Source organism: Cynoglossus semilaevis, chromosome 4 (genome assembly GCF_000523025.1).
Source record: "Cynoglossus semilaevis isolate Cse_v1.0 chromosome 4, Cse_v1.0, whole genome shotgun sequence".
Taxonomy (NCBI): Eukaryota; Metazoa; Chordata; class Actinopteri; order Pleuronectiformes; family Cynoglossidae; genus Cynoglossus; species Cynoglossus semilaevis.
Window position 1 is genome coordinate 19,575,790 of NC_024310.1, and position 26,729 is coordinate 19,602,518.

Genomic DNA, 26,729 nt, shown 5'->3' on the forward strand with positions numbered 1-26,729 from the left:
ATTTATTTCACAAATGAACTGTCACATATTTATTTTGACAGCCCTGGATATTTCGTCTCCTCGTCAGTGCCAGTTCATGACATCGCACTGAAGATGCCATACAGAGGCCACACAATGCTCCTTTTGGGTGTAACAACAACACCAGAAGGATGTGTTCTGTAACAGCTGCAGTGAAAGCAGTGGGAGCTGAACACATGCACATGTGGGAACCTGCCTGACGCATGCCAGGAGGAACGACACACTCAGTAAACACAGTCAACACGACCACCAAGTGTGTGTGTGTGTGTGTTCCAGAAATGATTAGTTTAAACTTTTCAAATATGTTCCGAGGCCGTTTGGACTCTGTCCCACGACAGCTTTTATGTTTTGTGTTTTTTGTCACGGCGCTGCCACAGTTCACCAGATCCAATCTCGCCAAACTTTTTTAGCAAGAGCCTTTGGGCTAACTTTTAGCTGTTTGGAGGAACTTATGTATTACTAGTTGCTTAAGAAGTTCTTAATATTGTATGTCTTGACCGATTTTGTTCCGTAGCTTTGAGATCAATTTAGCAATTTGCTAATCTTTAGCTGTTTTTTTTTGTATAAAATGTAACACATTTTTAGAGAAAGAAATGATTTTTTTTTCTTACTAACACTTATAGCAGTTATATAATGTACTTTATGTAACTACATTAAGGAAAACTACCAGTTATTTTGCGCTACAAACTCAGTTCCTACATATGTTTGGCTAACTTTTGACTTTCTAAAGCTAACTTTATTTACTGCTTTATCACAGAATTTCTTATGCTACGTAACTGTATTAACAACTTTTCAATGCTTCTCTCATACGTGTTATGCTAATGTTCATGTTAACGTATTAGCAACATTATTTAAATAAGTTTAACTTTTTTAATATTTAGCTACTTTTTCACAATATCTGCTGTGGCTCTTTTTTGTTAGCATGCTATTTCTTTGGCTAACTAACTGCTATTTCTAAGAAAACTCTTTTTTTGAGCTAATTCCCGTGTTTGTCTTAACTATTGCTGGCTAACGTTCAGCTATTTTTGATTTACAATAATGGGTGATTTGGGGTTATTTTCAGGTGAAACAGCTGAACTAAATTATTACAAATTGGCCTTAACTTGTTTTGTCTCCTCAAACAACATTTTAAAAACGGTTTATCTCCACTCAAACAATGTTATGACAAATGTTGAGTAACCCAGATGCAGAGTTTTAGAGTTGTTGCAGAGAAAAATCCCAGGTTTATTGGCACTGTTACACCTTGGATTAATGCCATGTTTGAATAATTTCGCTGGAACTCTCACAGGGCTTGTTTCCTCCACTTATCTCGGCCCTATATGCAGCTGCTAGCCCTGTGGGCTACCTCACAGGCCTGTTCACAGCTCAATGCTATGATTCGAGACTTAATGGGCCACGGAGCAAAAATGACTCCTGACCTGTGTTTCTTTAAAGTCAGCAACTTGTGTAATTGTCTTTACGTATTATTCGGGTAATACCTCAGTCTGACAAAGTAAGTCCAGGACCATTTTAACAATCTTTAAGTGGCTCTGGGTTCGAATGGTAGACATCTGCGGTCCGTCCACTGAAGTGCTTTTTGTTTTCAACTTTCAGACGTAGATGTTAACTTTGAGACAAATATGTGCACGTGTGCTTCTGGTGTAAGTGCTATGTTTGACACTTTTCCTGACCTTGCGATCACACACACTAGCCTTTTGTGTTTGTCCAGCTTCATGTTGAATGTACAGTGATCCCTCTCCTATCTCGGTAGCTGTGTTCCAAGACCCACCGCAAACTGCGATCCAAGACCCACAGCGAACTAGGGGCAAGATCGTTTTGATATCATTTCCGTATATATTTAACCTTTACGAACCTTACCCACACTGTTATCAACCCTCCCTAAACTGTATGTATAACGCTTTCCCACACAATTATATGAACAGTAGAGTTGTAAAATTGGAAATATAAGACATACATATTGTGTAAATATATTACATACACATTGTGGGGGCGCGGCAGAGTCTTCGTTTGGGCTTCGTAACAGAAGCCTGAGAAGATGATCAGAGCGATTAGGGGGCATCGTAGGGCGTTAAATTAGGGTGAACTTTCACCAAACTCAATGCTGTGTTTGATCTCCTATAGGTAAACAAAGCTACCAGTGATGTATTTTTGTTTTTGTTTTTTTGCTATATTTTTACTGGTTAATTTGATTTAGGTTAGAAAATGTTTTCTAATCACAAAAATAATGAAAATATTAGAATTTTCTTTTAAATATATACCGTAAAAAAATAGCAAAACTCTCGTGAGATTGAAATAAATTAAAAAATTGCAACGTACGAAAGAAGAACCGTGATATAGAGAGGGACCGCTGTAAGAAAGTCATAAAGGCTAAAATGCTAAAATGCTTTTATCATTTTTTTACGCCATCTATTGGTGAAATGTCGGTATTGCAGGGAAAGGGCATAAGTAAAAAATGATAACATAAATAAATGATATAATTTGAAAATTTTTTGGCAGACCGGATTAAGAAGGCCCTAGTTTGCTGACCCCAGAGTTAGAGGTATGAAGGTTCTCGGAGTTTCTGCAACCATCTTCATATCGTCCTTTATTACATCCATTAATACCCCCCTTACTAAGGTTTTTTTTCCTCTCTCTCTCACTTCTAACCCTCAACAAAGATTACAATCTGCAAATGTTATAATCCACAAAACCATATTGCCTGATTGAATGCAATGTCAAATGCAACCCCACACCTACCCTGTACCCATCTGGCATCCACATTGCATCTGTATTGTTATTATCAAATTTGACCTCAGATTCCATTTTGTTACATGTAAAACCAACAACTAAGACAGTATTTATCAAATAGCGGGGCGGACCCCCCTGGGGGGACACGGTGAGGTGCCGGGGGGGCGTAAGAGGGTTCCAATGAAATATGGCACGGACATAAGTACCACTGCTGTAATGCTTGAATGATAACAGGCCTCCCGTCACTAGGGGGCAGCAACTCATTCAGTGGTTTGTACAGATAAAAAATATCCGTTATCAGGATCTCAATAGTGTTTTAGTTCGTGGGGGTGTGGGTCGGAGGAGGGGGGTGTGAAAACATTTCTGTCCCCAAGGGGGGGTATGACAAATAAATAGAGAACCATTGAACTAAGACAATGCTCTTCTTACCGTACAGCTGCTGCACCGCGATGATGTCGTCCCAACTGGGTACCAGGTTTCGTCCCAGTTTCCTGTAGTATGGTGACATGAGCGCATGACGCACTGGTGAGTGCTCCAACCCCAAAGTGTGTCCGATCTCGTGGGCCGTCACCATGAACAGGTTGTGCCCTTTGTGTCCGTTCAGAGTCCATCTCTCTGCCATGTCGAAGTGGGCTTCGCCCCGACGGGGCAGGAAAGCGTGGGCCAAAGTTCCCCCTTAAAACCAGAGGGGGGGAGAAAAAAAAAGATACAATGGGGCAAAAATGGAGCGTAAATTTAAATCTTCTAACTAAATACACGTAATGGTTGACTCTCACCTGGTCCATCAAAGGCATTGCTGGCCCCGTCGTTGTGGTCTCCCTTATAAAATGCCAGCCGGATGTCTGCAGGCCCTTCAGGAACCTCTTGGAACACCAGGCCTGACACGTTGCTCCAGAGCTGGAAAGCAGCACGTACCACCAGACGCACAGAGCCCAGGGACAAATGGAGAGGCCAGTTCACAATCTGGTACGTCAAGTGACGCTTGTACCACTTTTCAGCTGGAAACCACACACACACACAAACAGACTGTGTTGTGAGGACTTCTCATAGACATAATACATATACCCTTAAGCCCTTACCCTGACCCTACCCATTACAACGCATGCCTAATCCTAATCCTAATCTTAACCCTAACCTAGCCCCAACTCTAATCCTAATATGAACCAGTGGTTCTCAATTATTTTCTATTGAAAACCTGATAACTAAATAAGCTTTCTCTGACCTTCAGAAATGACTTATTTGACCTTAATGAGGATAATGAATACATATTTTGACTTCTTTATATTGTGTTTTTGTTGGTTTTCTTATATTTACAGTGTATATTTACAGTGTATTTACAGTATATTTACAGTGTTTAAATTGGCCCAGTGGTTGGTAAGCAGTGAATTCATTTGTAATTTGTTGAGAGATGGAGGAGTAAAGGAGGTTGTTGAGATCAGCTGTTCTTTTTCATTTATGTTTCCCTAATCTCTGTACGTACACACGGGATTATACCAAAATGGCAATCGGGAAGCAGAATAAACACACAAAGACACTCTTGAGGCTCTCAAACGCACAGCTCACAAACACCAACCAGCAGAAGAGGGGCCTGCCCTACAGGAAACAATCGTTAGATGATATGGAGCCGTTAAGTAGAGGCAGCTGCAGGCAACATGACATGGACAGAGACAAAGTTTGAACGAGGGGAAAGTACTATGAATACCAGAAAATATATTGCAGTTTTATTAATGGAGTAAATATTAAGGACATTCATTTTTTTATAACATTATTACAAAAAAATCCTAAATAGACAAATATTATAATGATAATGAAAAAATCTGGAGGGCCAATCATTGCACAGGGACAAGTGTTACTTTAAATATACATTATTACAAAAAAAATCCTAATATTACAATGATTTTTCTAAAAAAAAAAATCTGTAGGGCCAACCATTGCACAGGGACAAGTGTTACTTTAAAACCTGATTTTGTCCTTATTTGGAGAAAAGGGGCCAGTTTCTTACCATTTTTCTATCCCTTGGCTGATTTTTATATTTGTTTTAGACTCAGGCTTTTTGACAACTTTACTGAACTTTTAAGCTAATCTTTAGCTGGTCGTTTACCTCAGAGGTGTGCGGATGGAAAACACAGTAATGAATATCTACACTCGTGCCAACTGTCCAAAGTTAGCAATGCTAGCATACATAATGGTTAAGATAAAACAAAAGCAAAAAGAAACAGTGTAAAAACAGTTTGAAAATGTTTGAAATAAATAAAAATAATGACAATATTTTGATTGTGTTTTACTGACAATCTGACAAAAACAGGGAAACAGAAACAGCCCTATCAGGAGTAGCAGATACTGGTACACAAGCCAAGAGTGCCCTCTAGCAGGTGTCAGTGTGAAAATATATATATATATATATATATTTTTTAAATAATATCGTGGAGTGCTCGTATCTCAGAAAAAAAATGAATCAGAACCGTCCCCTTATTAGTGCTAATAACAATAGAAAAAACAAGTTTTTAATTGCTGTAGAGACATACATACAGAAAAATATATATATATAGTATATAAAGATTACTGTGATATAAAATAAAATTTGGTTTTAATTATGAGTTACTATCTTCAAGACAGACAATACAGTAGCGGCTAACGGCGGCATGTGCAGAAGAGGAGGAAGGGAGGAAGGAAGGTAAGAGAGTTGGCCCGTACGTAGACACTTGATTCTGTACCGTAACTTACATAAACTTAGAATTAACTTAACTTACGTATTTATTTTTTTTACTTTAGGATGGTACATATCGTGGATGTACTGAGATCATACAGAGAAATACTCATATGTTGAGACGCTCGTATCTTGAGGTTCCACTGTACATAAGTTGCACCTGAGTATAAGTCGCAAACACAGCCAAAGGATGAAACAAAGTGCGACTTATTGTCCGGAAAATATGGTACTTGTTTGTGACTGTAATCTAATGACTCCTCCCATTTTTTTTTTTTGTTTTTTTGTTTTTATTTAAAATGTACCTAAAACACCAAGGATAGAGAGAAAGTTGTTGAAAACTTGAAAAGCACTACAAAATAAACAAGCACATTTAGGCACGACATAAATGCGCTACAACGCAAAGGACTTTTAGCTGAGTGACTGACAGTTGTTTTTAAAAAAAGATAACGTGAAAAAAAAGATACATAAAAGATACGTTTGGACACGAGTCGGAACTATCTTGATAATAGCCCTGACGTAAGCAAGGGGGGAAAACGCATCCTAGAAGAACCTTTTGCATGTAATCTAATGGACTAGGGAAAAAAAGCATCCTAGATGAACCTTTTGCATGTAATCTAATGGACTGTGGAATACGTAACTTGACGTACAAAAGTCAAAACTTAAACCAGCGATTCATATTAAACTCTGCGAAATTAAGTGAAGTGAAGTGAGTAAGCTGCATCGATGTGAGAGTGGGGTTTACGCATACTTTACATTCGGGGCTAAACTGTAAGGTGGCATTGTAAATCAAGCACACTCAGCACTGTCATAATATTTAAAAAGAGTTGTTGTGTATCGGTTCCGACATGGAGGCTGAAAGTTGGTAGGAGGTCTGCACAAAAGCTTCAATTACACACGCACACAAACTCCTGCTCTGCCAGGTCGAGGACTGCAGTCAAATTTGAGCTGTTTTGGAGCCTTTTTTTTTTTTTTTTCAGCCAAACTATACCCAGCGGAGAGGAGTTTTGTGAAAGATGGGAGCGATAAACAAGAGGTATGCACCGCATATTGCGAATTACCAGGAGGCCTCAACAGCACCGCAGGGACAGGAAAGTATCTGAATATCTGGAGTCATTAGGGCTTGGGTTTGGCGAAGAGTGAGTAAACACAAACGGAACACATTCAGAGCTAGACAGAGTTGATTTGCGATTTGTGTTGCACGCAGAAATATTACACAGTGAAGTGGCAGCACCTGGTGAACTTCATCGTTCCTAACTTTATCGAAGTTTACCCAAAGTAGTTGGGCTAGTTATTTTTATGCATTCCCTGATTTACATTGTTTCTTAACCACGCAAGTTTCCAAGTGCAACACTGTCTCCAAATCAGCTCCATTTTTTCTATTTCAAAATTCACAAATTACAGCACCAATCACCAATCTGTGGCATGATACGAATAAATCTGCATGAATCTTTGGAACCCTCCTCTCCAACCCAGACCGCAGCGCAGGGTAATAGGTCCCTGAGGACAACCGGGGGGGGAAGTCTGATACACACAAGACATTCCTCCACATCACTGACGGAAGTCATTAACATAATGTCTTCTGCAGCAACATTGCAGGCAAGGTGGTCAATCACGGACCTTCGGAAGCAACTGGGACCATCTGATAGCTGACGTTATTGTTTGTGAAGGAGAGGAGGTTGTTTGTTTCTGGTGTTCTGGTGGAGTCTCTTAACAAAAGTTATAGGTCTGAATCCTCGGGCAGCTATGGCCTACATGGTTTACAGAAAATGACTGTAGGTGACCAGAACTCACTAGGCTGTAAAACCGAATGGTTTAGCCCAGTGGATGCCAAACTTTCACTGCTAGCCACCGCTTTGGTTCATAAAAAGGTTTTTACACCCCCTATTCAAAAAAAACGGGACACAGACACACACATTTTGTGTGAAAAACAAACGCAAAACGAACAAGCGACAGCAAAAACAAGTGCAAGAATTAAAAATTGCGGCCTCCTTTGCAATATTATTATCAGATATCCGTTTTACACAGCCTTCAGCCAATCCGTTTTTTGCCAGTCTCTTGTTAAACAGCCTTCAGCCAATCCGTTTTTTGCCGGTCTCTTGTTAAACATTTACAGCATTGGACAATATGCTGTGTTACAAAAAAAATAAAAATAAAATAAAATGTAGTATCTGTGCAGCTACCATAGACTGGTTATAAAAAGATAGATACTGGACTATAAGTCACACTTTTTTTCACCTTTAGCTGGGTTTTCGACTTATACTCAGGTGCGACTTATATATTAAAGAATATAATTTCACATGTTTGTTATTTTCAAACTGACAGCCGCTAGAGGGCAATCTGGACTTGTGTACTAGCTTCGGCTACTCATGTACCATTGAAAATGTACGTTTGTTTTTTTTTTTTACACTGACGGCCGCTAGAGGGCACTCTAGACTCGTGTACCAGTATCTGTTACTCTTGTCCCACTGAAGATATACGTTTTTTTATTTTAACACTGACAGCCGCTAGAGGGCACTCTAGGCTCCTGTACCAGTATCTGCTACTCTTGTACCACTGAAGATTTACGTTTTTTTTTATTTTTACACTGACAGCCGCTAGAGGGCACTTTGGGACTTTTACATTCTCGTCCACATGGCCCATTAGCATTTTACTTTTTTTTTTTTTTCTGGTAAAAATACGGTGGGCTTTACAAATCTGCCCAAGTCAGGCACCAGGTATAATGGAGTATAAAGGGTTCACAGGTCGGAAGTGGCCTCTGGGCTGGGACTTTCACATCCTCGTCTACATGGCCCATTAGCATTTTCCTTTTTTTTCTTTTCTTTTTTTAAAACATCAATTTTTTACGTGTCAGAAATATTTTCAGCTCTGATTTGATGCATTTTCAAAGACGTTGAACTTTTCAGGAAATAAAGTCAGTTAAAATTTAATGCATATCCACCCACCCACCCACACACACACACCTTTTGTACTCACAACTCTTATCTAGGAATAGTGCAGTGGAATGCCACCTGTGTAAATATCAGTGGGAACGACCATTAGATTTGACCACAAGTCAAGTTCTGTTTTCTTTCAAGCTAAAAGAAGCGACTTTGTTGTAAATAATCAAAGTAATCTTGATTACAATCTAAATGCTACATAATTTACATACATTACAATAATACATGCAATACATTCAAAAATCGGGAATTTCCCCAGTACTTTTACTGACCAACTGTACTGCATTTTCAATGGTTAAACATAAGCTAAAGTTAGCAAAACTTCACAAAACTGGAAATATTTAAGAGCTCAGGACGTTAATTGATCTCAATCATCCTGGTCGTTTTATCTGAATCAGTTCAGAAATAGTCAACTGGATCGACTAATGCATTTCATATGGTTTACTGCACATGTGTCAAACTCAAGGCCCAAGGGCAAAATGCGGCCCGCCAAGTCATTTGATATGGCCTGCAGGAGCTTAGAAAGAATTTAATAAAGTCCATGCAGCAGAGCTTCTTAACCAGATAAATTAATTTTTTTTTTTTATATTTCATTATATTTAACTCGAATAAATAATAATCAATTGCAGAAACATTTAATAATACATTATGGAGTTGTCAGTCTTCCATTTACAATCAGCCCTTCAAGATAGATAGATAGATAGATAGATAGATAGAAAGATGGATGGATGGATGGATGGATGGATGGATGGATGGATGGATAGATAGATAGATAGATAGATAGATTGAAATTGAAATACTACTGAGAACCCAGTAACGTGTATATTTTTATCTGTACAAAGCCCTGTATGAGTTGCTGCCACCTAGTGACTGGAGGCTTGTTATCGTTCATGCATTACAGCAGTGGTACACTTGTGCGTGTCATATTCTGGATCAGCAGGGTGTGGATGTCTTGTCTTAATTCTGCCTCTTGTCATGTTGGACTTATATTACTTAAATAATAACTGAACAGCCTGTAAGCTTGGCAACCAGTGTCAGCCAGCCAGCCAGTCAGTCAGTCAGTCAGTCATGGAAGTACTGTTTACCAGCAGGAACATTTCAGGTACTGACATGAATAGGCAGCAGCAAAATGTCAGCCACAAATGCATTCCCTGACTATTGCCCAACCTCGCCACTGACACGAAGGAATGCGGAGTCTTCGCCCAACAAAGCTGGAGGCACCAGTCAAGAGAGAGGTAGCAGTAAATCTAATGCCTGTGATGCTGTCACCTGTTTGCTGGTGCTGTTCATTGGGATGAGCTCTTCAACAACTACTTTCTAACGGCACATCAAAAATTAAAACTAATGCTTTTTCTGTATTTTCGCTTTTTTGTTTTCTGGCATTGTTTTGATGAGATGGAAGAAAAATGTGACTTAAATGTAAGTACCATCATAACCTATAAATAACAATAAGGCCATGTTTTTCCCATTTATTAGGTAGGTTAACCTAATAAATATTCATATTTAATTAATATATAAAATATAATTTTTCAAAACATCCTGAACACAAGGTGTTTTTAAAAAAAATTATTTTCAAAATTCATCAAGTGGAATGAATTGGCCTGCGGGTCGTATGTTAGACCGCCCTGTTCTAAACGTTAACCACAAATAACAATAGTTGGAAGTAATGCAACCTAGTGCAGATTCAGCTCACCACTGTAGAGGGTGCTATAAACCCTGTTTTAACATTTTTTTGTAAAATTGCTAATCTAGCTCTGACTCCAGCTGAACCCTTTCAACATTAACGAGTTATTAGAGAAAAACAAGAATACATTTAAAACTAGCTACCAATAATTGTTCAAGGCATATAAAACATTTACGTCAGACATGTTTCAGCCAGAGATCAGTCAGAGAATCTTGGCTCTGGAGATGATATAGTTGGCCGAGTTTTTATAGCACAGGGTTCCAGCATCGTTTGTACAGCTGTACCACCGCACCAATGGCATAAACAAAACGTAAAAATTAAATAATTAATTGAATTACCTGATTGAAAATTGCATACTAGTATGTGCATTAAAGTGCATACTAACTATCGCCTTACCACTGTGCGACCACCTTTGAAATCTTTCCTCGTGTTTTGGGATTAACTAATGTTGGAATGACACAAAAAATCAGTCAAAATCCACCATAACTGTATGAATCGCATAATCAGGTTAAACTGCAGTGACCTGCACACCAATCATTTCTCTGCACTTAAATACTTCAAATACAATTTTTAATTATAATGCTAAAACCACATACGAAACAACTGAAAAACCTGAAAAACCTGATGTTACCATCAAGATTCAAAATACAAAAAAAAAGGTGTTATAAAAGAGAATGTGTTCATTTAGTGTTTTTGGCCACTATAAGCAGTGTCACCTGGGCCTACACAGTTAGTGTTTCAGTGTTTTCAAGTACAGCCCTGGGCTCGATCTTAGCTTCAGTTTTCAAAGACAGACCTTCCCAGTGTTTCAGTGTTAAGTACAGCCCTGGGCTCGATCTGAGCTTCAGTTTTCAAAGACAGACCTTCCCAGTTAAACGTCGCCTCTTCATGACGGCTGCGCAATAGAACACACAAGAACGGCACTTACAGGGGAGTAAACAAAATCAGCAGTTTCTTTACGCAAGAGTAGGGATGTCATTCAGAACACAATACTTTTAGCCTTTACGTCTCACTCAGGCACAGGGAACAAAATAAATACCTTGTGCAACAGAGCGCCTCCTGCGGCCCGTAGCTCGTCCACTGGACCTTTTTCCACTAAAGATGCTGTTTACTCTCTGTGCCCACATCTCCTGGCTGCCCTCATCCGTCACCCCGCAACGAGGCTCCGCCATTTGCCTCAAGGTGGCACTGTCGAGTTCACCCGTGATGGGAAGCCGGTACAGCAACTGGAACTCACTGTGAAGAGAGGAAATATCTTAAAGCTGGGGGGGGGAGGGGGAGGCACCCCATGGGAATGTACAGTGCCCGTTGTTTTTCCTATGAAAAGTAAGTTCACTTGTTTCGAGACAAATCCGAAAGACAAAGTTCATTAAATGATGTCTAAAGTAAGTTGTTTTCTACAAGTATCCAACATTCACTTGTTTCGAGACAAATCCAAAAGACAAAGTTCATTAAATGATGTCTATGTTTCTAAAATAGAAGGTAAAGCAAAGCAGGTGACTGCATGGACTTTCCAATTGCATCTCCTGAATTTGAAAATTCCAATCCAACTACAGACTAAGGCGTGAATTTCCAAGACAAACCTTACCCCACGGAACACAAGAGCTTGTGTTCTGCAAGTAACACAATCCTGTCGATGACCTCACCTTACACCAACCGGTCCCGTAAACTACAATTAGGGTTTGTGACCTCAAAACCACTTCTAATGACCCCCAAAGAATTCCTTTTCAAACATTACTGCAGCAGACTCTAGTTCAGGCGTGAGCGCAAACTTTTTGACACAAAGGCCACATTTGTCCTAAAATTGAACAGGGGGTCAGGAGCAGATAGATGGAGCATTTGTGTGAATTAAGATAAATGACATGTAAAAGTCATGCCTAAAGGCTAAAATGCTAAAATGCTTTCATCTACGCCATCTATTCATGAAACACGGGTATTGCAGGGAAAAAGCAGAGGTATAATAATAATGTAAATAAATGATATAATTTTGAAAAGTTTGGGCCGTATTAAAAAGCTGAGCGGGCCACATCCGGACCCCAGGCCTTAGTTTGCACATACCTGCTCGAGTTGATTGAAATTAAGATTAAGGCAAAAGAATGCAAACAATTCCTTTTAATAAAGAGAATAAATGTACCTTCCAAACACTTGCTCAATTGGTTTTTGAATAATATGAATGTTAATAATAATATATCATGGTCTATTTTGTATTATTAAGTATTATGTTTGTACATTCCTCCATTTCTTTCCATGTTGTAGGGTTTTAGTCTCAATTTTAGCCTCAATTTTACTGGTTCCATAGCGTAGCATTTAGCATGCTTCGGAAGCAGAGAGCTGATGGTTTTAGGTTTGATTCCCAGAGGAACCACAGTGCATCAATGAAGTTAAGTTATTATTATTATTATTATTATTATTATTGACGTGGCCTAGTCATGTCTATCAGTTTGGGAATACATTAGCATTGTAGCCTAGGAGGAGCATAGTAGCCATGACATCATCAGCTGCCTCCAGACCTTTAATTACTTCAGTAATTAACCACAGACAGCAGACATCATAAAGATCTGAGAGATCTAAATCTACTGACATTTACTTTTTCCCCCCCCTAAATACTCATTTAGTACAAAGAGCTCCTCCATCAGTGTTTTACTGTGGCCCAGTTGGCATATGGGCCAGAGGGTGAGGTTCTTTAAATTCCTTCATAGTTCAGAGAAAGCGGTTTACGTGATCACTGCAGAGGTGAGGGGGTGTTTTACTGCCCTCCCCAGCTCTGACGTTCCCGCCTTCAGGCTAGTCCGAATGTTGGCTCTCCCTTCTCTCACCAGCACATTTACCTCTGCTCTACCTGGAGGGAAACTTAAATAAAGGAGCAGCTTTGTTTAACAATAATATCATAACACATGGCATCATGAGAAAAGAGTTGTAACCTTTTTATATAAGTGTTGTTGGATTTTTAAAAAAAACTGAGCACGAACGACAAACTTAAAGCACCATCGGAAATTCGTCCTGCTGTACATCAAACTAGTGATACAACAATTGTTGTATTGGTTTTAATAATAATATTTTAGAGTATGAGTATTTGAATGAAATGATGTGCCGATCCGCCGAATACTCCTCATGGCTCCTCAATACAACCAGCTGCGCAAAAGTTGGCCGGTGTTGTTTTCCTGCCCAAGGGAAGACCCGTGTTTCATTGCCCTCAGTGGTACCGTAATTTCCGCACTATAAGCCACTACTTTTTTCGCACGCTTTGAACACTGCGGCTTAAACAACAACGCGGCTAATTTATGGATTTTTGCGGGCTAACGAAGTTCATACCGCAAGCGTGAGTTGGTTATACAGGAGCTGTTAAAAAAACACTGTTTATGTTTTGTTGTGCTCGGTGTTGCTGATAATGAAGACCCCAACTTCTCTGTTTCTGTTTACCTCTGCTGGGGACAAGCACAAAGTGAAGGGAGTCAAGCCCAGAGCTAATGTTAGCTTCGGCTCTGGAGCAGATCACTAAGTCTCCCCTGTGCATTCCAACTCTGCCGAAGCAGGAAAGAGCTAATGTGCAAGCAGCCATGTTACAAGGCACTTTTCAGAAAGAAGCATTTGTGTAATTAAAAGTGAAAAAAAAAATCTTTCTGTGTAAATATACCACGTTACAACATGGACACCTGTGGCTTACAGAGAAATGCGGCCTATATATGTACAATTGGTTTTTGTCTTTTTAAATTTAGTGGGTGCTCTCAATAATCCGGAAATGACAGCAGTTTATTTAAGTAGGTCAATGATGTCAGCAGTTTGAGGACAGGGGTCAGGGACAAAGACAAGAGAAAGAAATAATGCAAGAATTGTTTCGTTACCATATAAGAATATACGCTTTTAGCGATGAGATGTTTCTTCTCAGTTTAACGACGTGTTGGAAAGGTGATGCATTTATACCGGGATGAGGTTTGGGTCGAGTTCACACCTATGAACTGTACATTGTACGCTCGCTTCAAAATCAAAGCCTATTTATTTGAAGAAAACCTAAAAAAGTGACAGTGACAATACTCGGTACGTACAGCACGTACATAATAGAAAATACCTGCAAATTTCTGGTTCCATAGTGCAGCGTTATCGTACCTCCCTTACATATCTGCCTTGCATGAAGAAGGTCCTGGGTTGGTTAGTTTTTATCAATGAATACATTGTGAAATTCAGTTATTGTATTTCTGATCTGCTGAGCCCATTGTGAAATTTAGTTATTGTATTTCTGATCTGCTGAGCCAGGCAGATTCACTTCCTACAAAATACGTTTAAACACTTCTGTTTACAATTAGGGCTTACTTAGGCAAACATGAATTATTAGCAGTGCTTCTACGGGCCTAGACTCCTGGAAATATTCCCGTGTTGCGCTGATACCTGTCATCCTCATGTCCTATGATTTACGTATCTGAAAGTTGAATGTAGAATCACCTACCGAACCGCCGTCTTCATCTCTACTGAATTGTGGATATGGTTGTCCTGATGAAGGTAGCCATACTTTTCCAGAAAACCCTGCAATTGAAAGATTACAATACTTAAGAAAATATTAAAATAAAAAAAATATTTTCTGATCCATGCTTGCTCACTGCACCACAAATCTATTTGTAACAAACAATTCTTAATAACTTCCCTCAGGGGATCAATAAAGTCAACTCTGATTCGGAATTACAGTAACTTTTCACCTACATCTGATCTCTGCATAAGATATAAAATATATAAAGTATTAATATGAATTTCCATTTTGAAGGTAGCAGGGAAACCACAGGACCACCCATACGAGAAAGAAACCCCGGAGCTGTCACTAGAAAACACTCCCAGTCATTATTTCTTTAGAATTCCATGCGGGATTTTAAATGACGGACTACAAAATCCAGCGTAACAGGCTGTGTTACAACAGGTGTTGTTGAATTGCAGATTAGCTGAGTTGTGCTGACAATGGTTTAATATCTCATCCTTCATGTGCTTCGTGTTCAGGCAGCAGCAGCAGACACATCTATGATTACAGATGTGGTGAGGGTGGGACAGGAATACAAATGAAGTGCAGGACAGATGTGCCTCAGCATAAAGGAATGTACAGCAAAAAAAAAAAAAAGTCCCTTTGTCCCAGTGCAGACAGTTGTTGGTTCCCCTAAGGCTTTGAGACATCTGAGACAGGGGTCTTCAATGTAGTGAGGGTGAGGGGGTCCATACAAATAATGCAAGGGGGTTTTGAAATTTCTGGTAATCAGACAATTTTGAAATATTTCCCCCAATTTGTTTCCCATGAAATGATTGTCTATAGTGTGTGCAAAAATAAAGTTTGTTCATAGCCATGGCTCTAATATAGTCTCATAAGTAAAAAAAAATTTAAAAAGTCAACTTTTATTACTGTACTAATCCTTAAATAGTTAATATTCAACTGGCAGATGTTGACAAGATATGGTTATAAACTCTACTCTTTATTCCTTTTATTTTTTTAATGTAAAAAAAGAGGCTAGAAGTTAGCGACCACAGCACAAAACAAAACAGTTAAGTTTTCTTTAACATGTCCTCAGTAACTTTGATGTATAATATATGGCCTCTTGGAGCTGTTTATCTATTGTCTATTAAATGATTTACTTTTTTTTATCTACATGTAAGACATTTGGTTAATCATGTCTGACTGAAGACCTACAAAAATCCCTGAGTAAGCTCAAATGCACCTGTGCTAGGTGATGTCATAGGAAAATAATAATGATGAGATAAGAAAGTTTTATCAGAACGACTGTTTCATATCTACCCAAACTTTTAACGTGGCTGTTTGCCCGGAAACATGTTTAACACACGGGACAAAAACGTGTTTCAAATGAATACAAATAACAGTTTACTTTAATTGATTTACAGTGTGTCTTTAAGACTTACACTGAACATTTTATCGTAAATTTAGATTCAAGGGGACAGATATACATGGTTTATTTTCTTCGTGGTTTTATATTTTTACATAATGAATAATCTTAAAAACGTGTCACTCAAAAGCCAACAAAAGCAACTGTAATGTTTAGTAATGCGCTAGCGACCACAGCATTACTCCATTATGTTTAATGCTTATAGCCTTTTCTAAGCCATCTACTGGGGAAATGCGAGCATTGCAGGAAAAGGCAGGAGTATAACGATAATATAAAATTAATAACATTGTCCCACATGGGACAAGTTCGTCGGGCCTGATTAAAAAGCCAAACGGTCCGCGACTGGCCCAGGAGCCGTAGCTTGCCAATGCAAACTCAAGGCCCGGGGGCCAAATGCAGCCCGCCAAGTCGTTTTGTCTGGCCAGTAAAGCCAAGTAAAGTCGATGCAACAAAGTTTCTTAACCTAAGAAATTAAACGTTTTTTTATCACATAGCAATAAACAATATTTTTAGCTCGAATAAATAATAATAAATTACAGAAACATGTATTAGTTTATAATAGAGTAGTCATTATTTTAAAATATTGCCTGGGTTTTCTTTGAATGAAGTTGATACTTAGGTTGATAATTAGACAAATTAAGTATATATTTTTTCACTGTGTCCCACTGCGTCTCGGTACCAAAAGACCTATGGACTGGTACTGGTCCGCGGACCGGGGTTTGGGGATCCCTGATCTATACAGTCTTCCATTTACAACCGGCGCTTTAAGGGGAACTGTATTGCTGATGTGGCCCCCGGTGAAAATGAGTTTGACACCCCTGTGGGGGGGGAGAGGGAGGGAGGGTATGCTGTAGAAAGTTGGTACCTCAGGATCCTGCAGCGGCGGCAGCGCGGAACCTCCGGGTGTCGGTGCGCTGATGAGGGCGGTCACAGCCAAGACCCAGAGCGCCCTCAGGTCCCAGGGCTGCGGCGAAGATCGGCGTCTCATCGCGAGCCACGCAGAGCCTCAACACACGGAGCATTTCTCTTCGATTCCAAACATGGCACAGTATGGTGATGGTGTTTCTCGTTGACCGTGACGCAGATCACCGTCCAACATCTCCATCCTGTGAGGAGCGTCTGTCCCTGCAGCTCCAAACAGCCAGAGTTTTCGGGGGCGTGGGGGGGGAGAGGGAGGGAGGGTCGGCACCGCCCTCTGTGCACGCCTGTGGAGCGGCAACAGCAGATCAGGGTGAGACAGCAGCAGTGGTAAATACACTTTGAGAGTAAACGGAATAATTCATGACTACTTCCTTCATTGGTGAGCTCTGCAGTCATCTATCCTCTAATGGGACGGGACATAGATGACGTGGTGTCAAGTGTCTTGTACAAAGAAAACAGGCTCCATCTCCCACCTTGCGAATGGAGGACAATCATTAAAAAAAAGAAAAAGTGAATTACTTGTCATTGTGACCTCTGCATTTTACCCATCACCAAAGTGAGCAGGGGCCAGCTAAAGCACCCAGGGAGCAGTGCGTGGGGATGGGATATTTTTCAGAGGTTTTAGTATGGACTAATTGTGTTAAAACTTATTTTCTAAATGAGCATATCTCATCAGTAGCACATGGATCTTGTATGTCCTAGCAGAAACACGACAGACAAAACAACCAAACTAACAAGCCCAGAACTAAAAGATTAGAGGCTGATGACCCCAAAAAAACAATAGACATTCTGTAGTTGTATCGACCTATCACTTTTGAAAAACATGTACCGCATTTTCCATGCTATAAATGGCACTTTATTTTCATCCTTTAGCCGGGTTTGCGACTTATACTCCACTGCGTCCTATATATATTAAAATATATATTCACATTCGCAGTGCATCCTATATATTAAAATATATATTCACATTCGTTATTTGCACACCGACAGACAATAGAGGGCACTCTAGGCTTACCTTTGGCTGGTAAGACGTATTTTCCATTGGAAAATAGGGTACATAAGGCTAAATTGGTGTGTCCCTGCTCCAACACAGATACTGACACAACATGCCTTTGGTCCCTATTGTTGCCAAACTCACCACCAGCACAAAGGTCAAATGACACAGAGGGAAAAGATCACAGTTTTTAATATCATTTTAGGGAAACAAAAAGAAGAAAAGTAAAACATTTGTTCATACAAAACAATGGTACAATGTCTATCTGGCAAAACACCTGTAGCTACAATCGGAAAAAATTAAAAGGATGTACAAAGAAATAAAACGAAAGAGATCAACAAGTAACGCCTTAGGCCTCAATTCCCTTCACACAAGTTCAGCCTGGCTAACCCCCGCCCTCCATGAACAGTCAGGAAGCACTGGTACAAGTCAGAGCGTCTGACCAATTCCAGTTTGTCTAGACTAATTCATCCACTCTGCAGTGATGTGAAGGGTTGGGGTGTTTTCCATTGGTTACGATTAGTATGGCCGGTCTCTCCTGTCATCTCTGCGGTCACCTCTGTGGAGGGGAAAAACAAAGATGTCTGTTGCAGATTGTTCGTCTTTACTGGAAGTCTCGAATTCATCCTTTTGACATTGAATGGAAAGACGCAATACGATAAAAGTGCAGCTGCTGCCACTGCCGTCTTTGGAAATTTTACATTTCTCCGAAGCATACTGTTTTATTTATTTATTTTTTTAAATAGTAATAGAGTAATTTGGGGAAATAACTTTTATTTAAATAGCGATATGACTTACTCCTTCAATAAAAGGTCAATAAATCAAGACCTTGGGGAAAACAAAGCCTCTAAAAGGAGCAAGAAAAATGAATTATATTGCAATAAAACATATTGAATTTGAGGTTCAAGTTGGAATAATATTGCAAAAAAAAAAACATATTGAATTTGAGGTTCAAGTTGCTTATTTAGAGAAATATTTAATCAACAGCTAACAAGAAAAATTAAAAAAAAAATCAACATATTAGAATACAACCAATTCAGCCAAGCTACATGTTCAAAATCTGTGTTCTCAGTTTAGGCAGACAACACCATCTACTGGTGATAAAGTAACAGTGCAGACATTGCCCAGCTCAACCGTTTCAAAAGGTCAAGTTTATATTTAGAATACTACGTGACAAACCTTCCTCCCATCTTGTAGCCACCTCCATAACTTCCTCCGCCGCCGCCACCTCCATAACCTCCACGGTCTCCCCCACGGAAGCCACCCCGACCTCTGAAGCCGCCACCCCCCCGGTCGCCGCCATAACCTCCTCGGCCACCACGATCTACAAAGGAAAACATTTTAGAAAAACAGGAATCTGGGAAAAAACTCTAAATACATGTTTTCAAATCTGACCTCCAAAGCCTCCATCCCCTGGTCGAGGTGCACCACACTTGTTGCACTCTTGCCGCCGGGCAAAGTTCATGTTGCCACAAGAGCTGTGTGGAACAAGATGTTTTTTTTTTTTTTTAAATACATGCCAGTCACAGTCAATTACTTCTTTTGCTGTAAATTATTACTCTTGCTCCGCTAACCTGTTAGGACAGGGCCAGTCTCCGCCCTTAATGTCAAAGTTAGGTCCTCCACCACCACGTCCTCTGAAACCTAAACAGAAACATCCAATAATTGCTTTTAGATTCAACAAAAAAAAAAAAACAACAACAAACAAACATTAAACCAGATACAGCTGATTTGTACAGACCACGCCCTGTTTTTCCACCTCTCTGCGCAAACTCGGATCTCTGTGTGGCAAATTCTACTTTAATGGTTTTGCCATTAAACTCCTTGCCTGGAATGCAAACAGATGCTTTTTTTTAATGCCTCATGTTTCCACATGTTACTTTATAAAGATAATAAGTCTCACCATCAAACCAAGCAATTGCAGCCTTGGCCGTAGGAGGATCATCATAAGACACTGTGGCTTCTCCTTTTGGTTGACCAGCAGAGTCTTTGTAGACATTGATCATTGGCCGACCTGTCTTCTTGCTTACCTGAAACCATATTATTTTATATCATTAATGCCATTAGGTTTTCTTCTGACAAAGCTGACTGGAGGACAGGGTAAAGAGTTGTTTGCTTCAAGTGTCTTCTCGACCCCTTTGCATAGGCTCAATGTTGGAAGTCATTCAATGTGTGAATGGGGGGAAAAAAGTATAATAATAAATATTATAATAATAATAATAATAAAATTAAAATAAATCACTTTAACGCTCCCATTATCCTTTGCATGTTGTACACAACCAGAGTCCTCGCAACAGGTTTGCATGTTGTCCCAGAATCGGAGTATTGGGAAAAGTTGGCACAAGCTGTGCAGTGCAGGAGTGCACGCACACACTATCAGCCAGCAGGTTACTTAGACCCAAAGGACAACACGAGGGTTAAGCTCTTCACACCAAAAACATTCAATTAGCCAGTACAAACAGTGAATGTCCCTATGAAACATCTATAGACTGTCAAAGGTGTTTTTGCAGTTTGAGGCAATTTGACAGCACACCTAATATTCATTTTGTTGCTAACAATTGCAATACAATTTTGGGATGACATTTAAAGCAGCAGAGTAATGGAAACAATGCTGAGATTTGTCAGAGTAGTAACTGGCATTGTGTGTTTATGCTACAGAATCACCCCTTTCTCTAATTCAATATTGTTCGGAATGCAGACGCATAAATGAGGGGCTCTGTGCAGTTACTGCAGATATGCTGTCAGATCTATGAAGAAAAACAATGTAACAGCTCATGTAGTCAATCGCTTAGGTGCTTTTCTTGCCCTGAAAACTTTGACGACCCCACGATGTAAATGTTTGCAGTAAATCAGGTCTGTTGTGAAAACATGGGAACCCATACTACATGAAAAATTCTGGATGTAACCAGCTATACACCTACCTTAATGACACCAATCTGCTTAAAGAAGTCGCCCACTTGTTGTTCTGTGACTTCCTCTCCCAGTCCTGTTATAAAGATGGTGTTGTTGTCAGAGTTGTCCTGCTCTCCAGCTGCAGAAAACAGGAAGACACGCTTTAAAGAGCAGGCACTTTTGGAAGAGACCAAGGAATTAATCAACATTATTCTTAATTTGATTGTGGTAGTCAGACATACAAGATTCATCCCTTGAGCCGTAGTCTCGAGAGCCTGTGGAACAAAAGAGAGGACGAGATGCAGAACTTGAGCACAGATTCTTGATGTTTCTCTGTTCTGTCACACTCACACACAAAGTTACTACTTTTATTAACTGGAGTCCCTAACCAATGTAAAATGATTGAAAGAAAAATAATTCCATAGTACTGATGAGTGTTTACCGTTGTTTGCCATACCATCACCGTACAACAAGAACAAAACTGTTCTGTTTTCTTTTTCTTTTTTTTTTCAGCTTACACCAGAAATAAAAACTGTCTCCAGCAATTGAATGTTTACCTTCTTCGTTCCTGGGAACACCTTTGTCACTTATTAATCATACCTCTTCTTCATGCAACAATGCCATTAGTTTTAAATCTCAGCTCCATGTTCTTTACCAAGTCATATAAGTGCAACCCTAATAGAATAAAAAGGTTTTCCCTTGGGATCTGGACATGAAAATGATACCATTTACAGTTTGTGTCTTTTGCTAACCCCACATTTTCTCTCTTCCATTTTGCTATGTCAAAGTTTACTCCCCCACCGACACAGTTCTGATGCTCGTCACTTACCACCGTAATTTTTGTAGCCACCACGGTCACCACCTCTGCAGAGGAAAAAATTGGAGATATGATGGCTTTTCCTTTGTCCCAACTGAGAGCTCAAAGCTCCCCTACATCCCACATCAGTATGCACTCCTGCCAGGGTGTGAGACTATGGTGGAAATGTCTCACACGAGGAATGCGTTAGTCTTTGACATTAGAGATCAGTGAACAGACGACTAGGCAGCTCTGGCTGAACACTCAGGCAGACGCATGAAGCCAAACACGTCGCTGGGTCACAATTCACAAGGCAAATTTAACACTTTCTCTTTTGACATGACCAGATTGGATACCAAAAGCTGTAAAAACCAGCTCCTCTGATTTGTTTTTTTTTTTTTGTTTGTTTTTTTTGAGAAGCCAATTAAATGCGAAGGGGCAAAGCCACCGATAAGCAATCTTCCAACGAGTGTGTTTATGAGATCCATTAACTGAGGTCCAAGTTATAGTGCAATCACTCTGAATACCTGTAGTATAAAATGTAGATCCATGTTAACACAAGACATTTGCTCTCCATTGTCAAATATACAACACTTTAATATAACCTAGTTTGTCTGTTTGGTGCATCGCTCTCTGGTATTTCCAATCTTGAAAAGGCACACTGTGAATCGTAGATAAAGATTTACTGTGGTCAAAAGAACAGCTAAATGCTAATTTAATGTACCTTTAATTAAAACTAAGCAGTCTTTCATGTAGCAGTGATGTTGTTAAGTTTTGAAGCTAGTGAGTCCCAAGGACCTTTGGATAATGGATGAAAGAAGTCACTTGGAACTTTGATGGGCTTTTTCCCCCTCCTGTTCCACATTGATAGCGCTAAAAAACAGTTATGTCTGAGTTAATATATTTAAAGTTTAAATAATCGAATAACATTGCAAATCTAAAACATTTAATGCAACAATGTTAGGCCACCCAGTGAAACGCATCCAACCACACCAGAGCTGCTTTGTCTCACCGACTCTCCGATTTTACCTGACTTTGTTCCGAGTCTTTTTGTGGAGCGTAGACACTGACATAACAGAGGCTGGTAGGTAAAGTATCATATAGTGTAGTCATGTATGATGGTCTCCTCTCTGAATTCACACAGACTGCCTACTTTAATAAAAAAATTAAAAAAACTGACTAGATGTGGGGTAGTTGATAAACTAGGTATAAATAAAATCTAAAAAAATAAAAAAAAATAAAATGCATACCTTACATAATTCTCTCATATTTTGTGGTGAATTTTGTTGTGTGCAAAGACATGGCATGTACCTAGCAACATCACTGCATATATGAAGTTTAAAAAAGGTATTTAAAAAAAAAAAAAAATACTGTGCAGATAGAAAATGATTTTACACAACCACACATGTAGCCTACCAGCTGATACCACTGTTGCAGAATGGACAAAACCTGTGCCAAACTGTGATGGTCATACACAGCTGAGTCTGGGTGGCAAGTTTGGGCGGCATTAAGTCAAACACCTCAAACACCAGCACAACCTCTTTACCACACAAAAAACAAGGTAATTATGAACGATTGGACTGGTATACAGTAGGGATGTCCGATATTAACTTTTTGCAGATAATATTGTCCAAACAATTTCCGATTCCAATATCAACACATACCGATATAGTGGGCAGTGGTGGAAGTGTTGCCTGCTTACTAGGGTAATGGGTTAAAACAGCGTTTCTCAATTATGTTCTGCCCCCTAGAGGACAGAATTAAAATACTATTGAGCACCAGGTAATATTTATCTGTACAAACCACTGTAAGAGTGGCTGGCACCAGCATTCTGCATATAATCACCTGAGTATCAATATAGATTAAAATGAGCTACAATGCTGCCCTCTAGCAATATAGATTAAAATGAGATGCAATGCTGCCCTCTAGTGACCAGAGGCTTTTTAGCATTGATAGTGTTGTGTTCATTGTGACAGTTGGGGAATAAACGTTTGTTTTGGTATATCGTTCTATTTTTTTACTGACTGTTCTTGGGTGCCTTAAACACACCATGTTGTAGCACACATGCGCATTGTGTTCCTTGTGTTGGGGCCAGCTGGCTTGGATAGCACTGCTCAGATTATGATAGAGATTTGGTGTGTGCTGCGGCCAACAACAGTCAGCTGATATTATCGAACATCCCTAGTATACAGTAAAGGTGCAGGTCTATTAGAGCACGGCATTAAGGAACCTGGACCATGTGAACATTGGCAAGTTTTCAAATGCGAAAACATACTGGATTACATGAATAACAGGCACTCCTCCCCCTTACTCTATGTAAAAGGCAAGAACATATGGGCTGAGTTAATAACAGGTCATATTTGTATATAGGTACCTGGGGGGCAGTGGCACTTTGCAACTTACCCCATACCAGGAGGTCCGCCTCTTCCTCCACGGTCATAGCCACCACGTTCGTATCCACCACCGCGTTCGTATCCACCACTGCGGTCATAGCTACCACGGCCTCGACCTCTGAAGCCCCCTCCTTCTGAGCGATCACTATGGTCACGTCCGAACCTCCCACCCTGACCACCAGCTTCACCTAGAAGGCAGAAAAATGTTTTAAAGGACTTCAAAATGAGCTCCAATAAACTCAAATACGCAGGATGCATGAAGGGATGGTGTGTTCATACCTTCACTCCACCTGCCATAGCTGCCACTTTCTTGACCCTGGCCTCCGTAAGAGCCCTGTTGTCCGAAACTGTCTCCTGCTCCACCTCCTCTCGCCGGGCCACCATAGCTGGCACCAGCACTGCCAGGTCCACCTTGCTGTGCATAACTTTCTCCTCCTCGCCCCTGGCCACCATACCCTCCGCTGCCAGTCTGTCCCTGTCCTGCTAAGGAGCTCTGTGGGCCATAGGCGGCGGCGGCAGCAGCAGCAGCATCTCCTCCCCCTCCTCCTCCTCCTCGCCCACTATAAACTCCTCCAGCGGCACCACCCTGGGTACCATAAGATCCTGGCTGCCCAAAGGTATCTGCTCCTCTCACTTGCCCACCATAGGAGCCTTGTTGACCAAAGCTTTCTCCTGTTTGGGCCTGGGCACCATAGGAGGCTTGCTGCCCATATGAAGCCTTGTCACTGTAACTTAAGGCGATGTAAGAAAAATTTCAGTGAGCACAGCTGATTTCTTTTTATTATTGTTTTTAGCTCATTTACAAAAAAAAAACTGCATGATAATTTCACTGCTTTCCAATGTTTACTGTACTAATTAGTTTAATGTAATCTTAAATAAAGCAAAAACATTAATTGATGATTTGCTATATCTAGTACTTACCTAGAAGAATCCTGCCCATAACTCTCACTTTGGGTCTGGTTATAACCTTCTGAAAAAAGAAAAATACAAACCAGTTTCAAAACCATTTTAGTTTCCACTTTATTTTATTGTCCAAAAATGTGTACTGTTTGAAGAATTTGTACGCACCTTGCTGTCCGTAATTCTGCCCTCCGCCATTTCCTTGTCCGTAATTCTATAAATTACAAGTTTCATTTAGCCATTATGTAACCAAAATAGTTTGAAAAAGTATTACATTGAATATTTTCAAGATAAGTTCTTACCTGCCCAGTTTGTTGACCACCATATGACCCATAGCTTAGGAAAAAGAAAGAGATTACCTTTCAGTTTGAGTGGGGGTTTATTTATTAATGTTTTTTTTATTTTTATTTTTTTTTTGGGAAAAGGCCTAACAATAAGAACAATATTTTGTGTTTTGAGTTTTTTTTATTTTGTTTTTTGGGAAAAGGCCTCACAATAAGAACAATATTTTGTGTTTTGAATGTTTTGGCATAAAAAAAAACACATAGTTCACTATGTCTGACAAACGATGTTTAGGCTAACGCATTAAAAGCCAATGATGAATGTCCGCTTAAAAATAACATTCAGACTTCAAGAAAAAAAAATTAAAAATCAAAAATCATTTCTCGAGACAATTCGGGATTATTATCCGTTTCTTACTGTGACGACACCAGATCACCAGTGTAATTAATATATGGCTTGGAGTACATGTGACTTTAAATTACCTTTGAGAACCACCGCCATACTGGCCGTATCCCGAATCTGCAAGAAAAACATCAACTTGAATTATGCTTGGTAAAAACAAGGATTATAATTACGTCTTTGTAGGATTGAAGAGGGTGCAAAAGAAAGTGGGTCAGGCCCTTCAATACGCCAGTCCTGAAAAATGGCGCTCTATTCGGTTTTGGTACAGCGTAAACGTTGAACTGAAAGTAAACGCGTTTACTTCAAATCTATTAATAACTAGGACATTTTCATTGCAAATTTCAAGCTCAATTGTGTTGAGGCATAACAAATTTCACTGTTTTCCACCCGCATGTATTTTAACGGAGAAAAGGGTCGCCCAGATAGAATGACAAACAATAGCATGAACGTAAACAAAGAAACCGCCGTTTTAAGAGGCGTTCCGCGACAAGGCAGCGTATTGTACCGAATATTTTATTTCAAAATAGCTTTGTTTTACGTGTGTATTCACATAAAACAGGTCTGCAGTAAAACAAGCCTTCATTTTCCCCATGTAAATCGCACAGGGCTCGGCTGCTGGGTGAGTTTCCATTAAATAGTCAGAGCCGGGGCCTTGCTGTTAGCTGCTAAAGTTAACACGAGTGCTAACCGACCCACTTCTTTACTCACAAAGCAAGCAAACACAGGAAATGGCAAGGTTATGACTTACCCGTGGCCATTATGCGCAGTAATTTGTATATGTCGACTAAAATGTAAACGAATTCAGTTTTTCAGATAAGTTGATTAAAAACCGTGTGAAACACGCACGCAGTGGAGAACAGCGCAAACCACTGCGGTACTTCCTCCGCTGCCTGCGACGTGCTTTTATCTTCTTCTGTTGGGTTTTAAGGGCGGTTAGCAGCCCAGCTCTGGCTTGTATTGTTGCCACCTATTGGACTGGATGTATTCAGCTAATGAAGTAAAGTTATGGTGTAACTGTTGCTATTTTAATTTCCATATTGACATAACATTTCTTTTCATTTTGTATAAGAGACTCATTTTGTGAATTGTCAAGTTATTTGTAATTTATGTTTTATGTGTAATTTTTGCATGTTTTTATTATGAAAGGCTAAGGGTACTTTATTTTGAAACCTACGTTGAGCTGTCAGGCCTGTGACGTTTGCCTAAC

General features: G+C 39.8%; 2 protein-coding genes across 2 annotated transcripts in view; both read right to left on the reverse strand.

Moving 5' to 3' along the window:
- Positions 1-17,734, reverse strand: part of mmp28 (matrix metallopeptidase 28) — a 24,736-nt gene extending 7,002 nt beyond the window's left edge. The window contains exons 1-5 of the mRNA XM_008309850.3: positions 16,808-17,734; positions 14,514-14,590; positions 11,112-11,308; positions 3,522-3,743; positions 3,175-3,420 (exon numbers count right to left, since the gene is read on the reverse strand). Coding sequence (XP_008308072.2) covers positions 3,175-3,420; positions 3,522-3,743; positions 11,112-11,308; positions 14,514-14,590; positions 16,808-16,930 — 865 coding nt within the window. The 5' untranslated portion in view covers positions 16,931-17,734. The remainder of the gene's footprint in view (positions 1-3,174; positions 3,421-3,521; positions 3,744-11,111; positions 11,309-14,513; positions 14,591-16,807) is intronic.
- Positions 17,735-18,031: 297 nt separating this feature from the next.
- taf15 (TAF15 RNA polymerase II, TATA box binding protein (TBP)-associated factor) lies at positions 18,032-26,446 on the reverse strand. The gene is made up of 16 exons (XM_008309832.3): positions 26,271-26,446; positions 25,603-25,639; positions 25,141-25,174; positions 25,007-25,052; positions 24,860-24,908; positions 24,218-24,669; positions 23,949-24,126; positions 21,579-21,613; positions 20,992-21,024; positions 20,779-20,888; positions 19,761-19,887; positions 19,599-19,685; positions 19,432-19,501; positions 19,253-19,335; positions 19,037-19,181; positions 18,032-18,416 (listed from the first exon to the last, which is right to left on the reverse strand). Exons 1-16 carry the CDS (start codon positions 26,278-26,280, stop codon positions 18,377-18,379), a joined length of 1,536 nt encoding a protein of 511 aa, XP_008308054.1. The 5' UTR covers positions 26,281-26,446; the 3' UTR covers positions 18,032-18,376.
- Between the last annotated feature and the right edge of the window lie 283 nt (positions 26,447-26,729).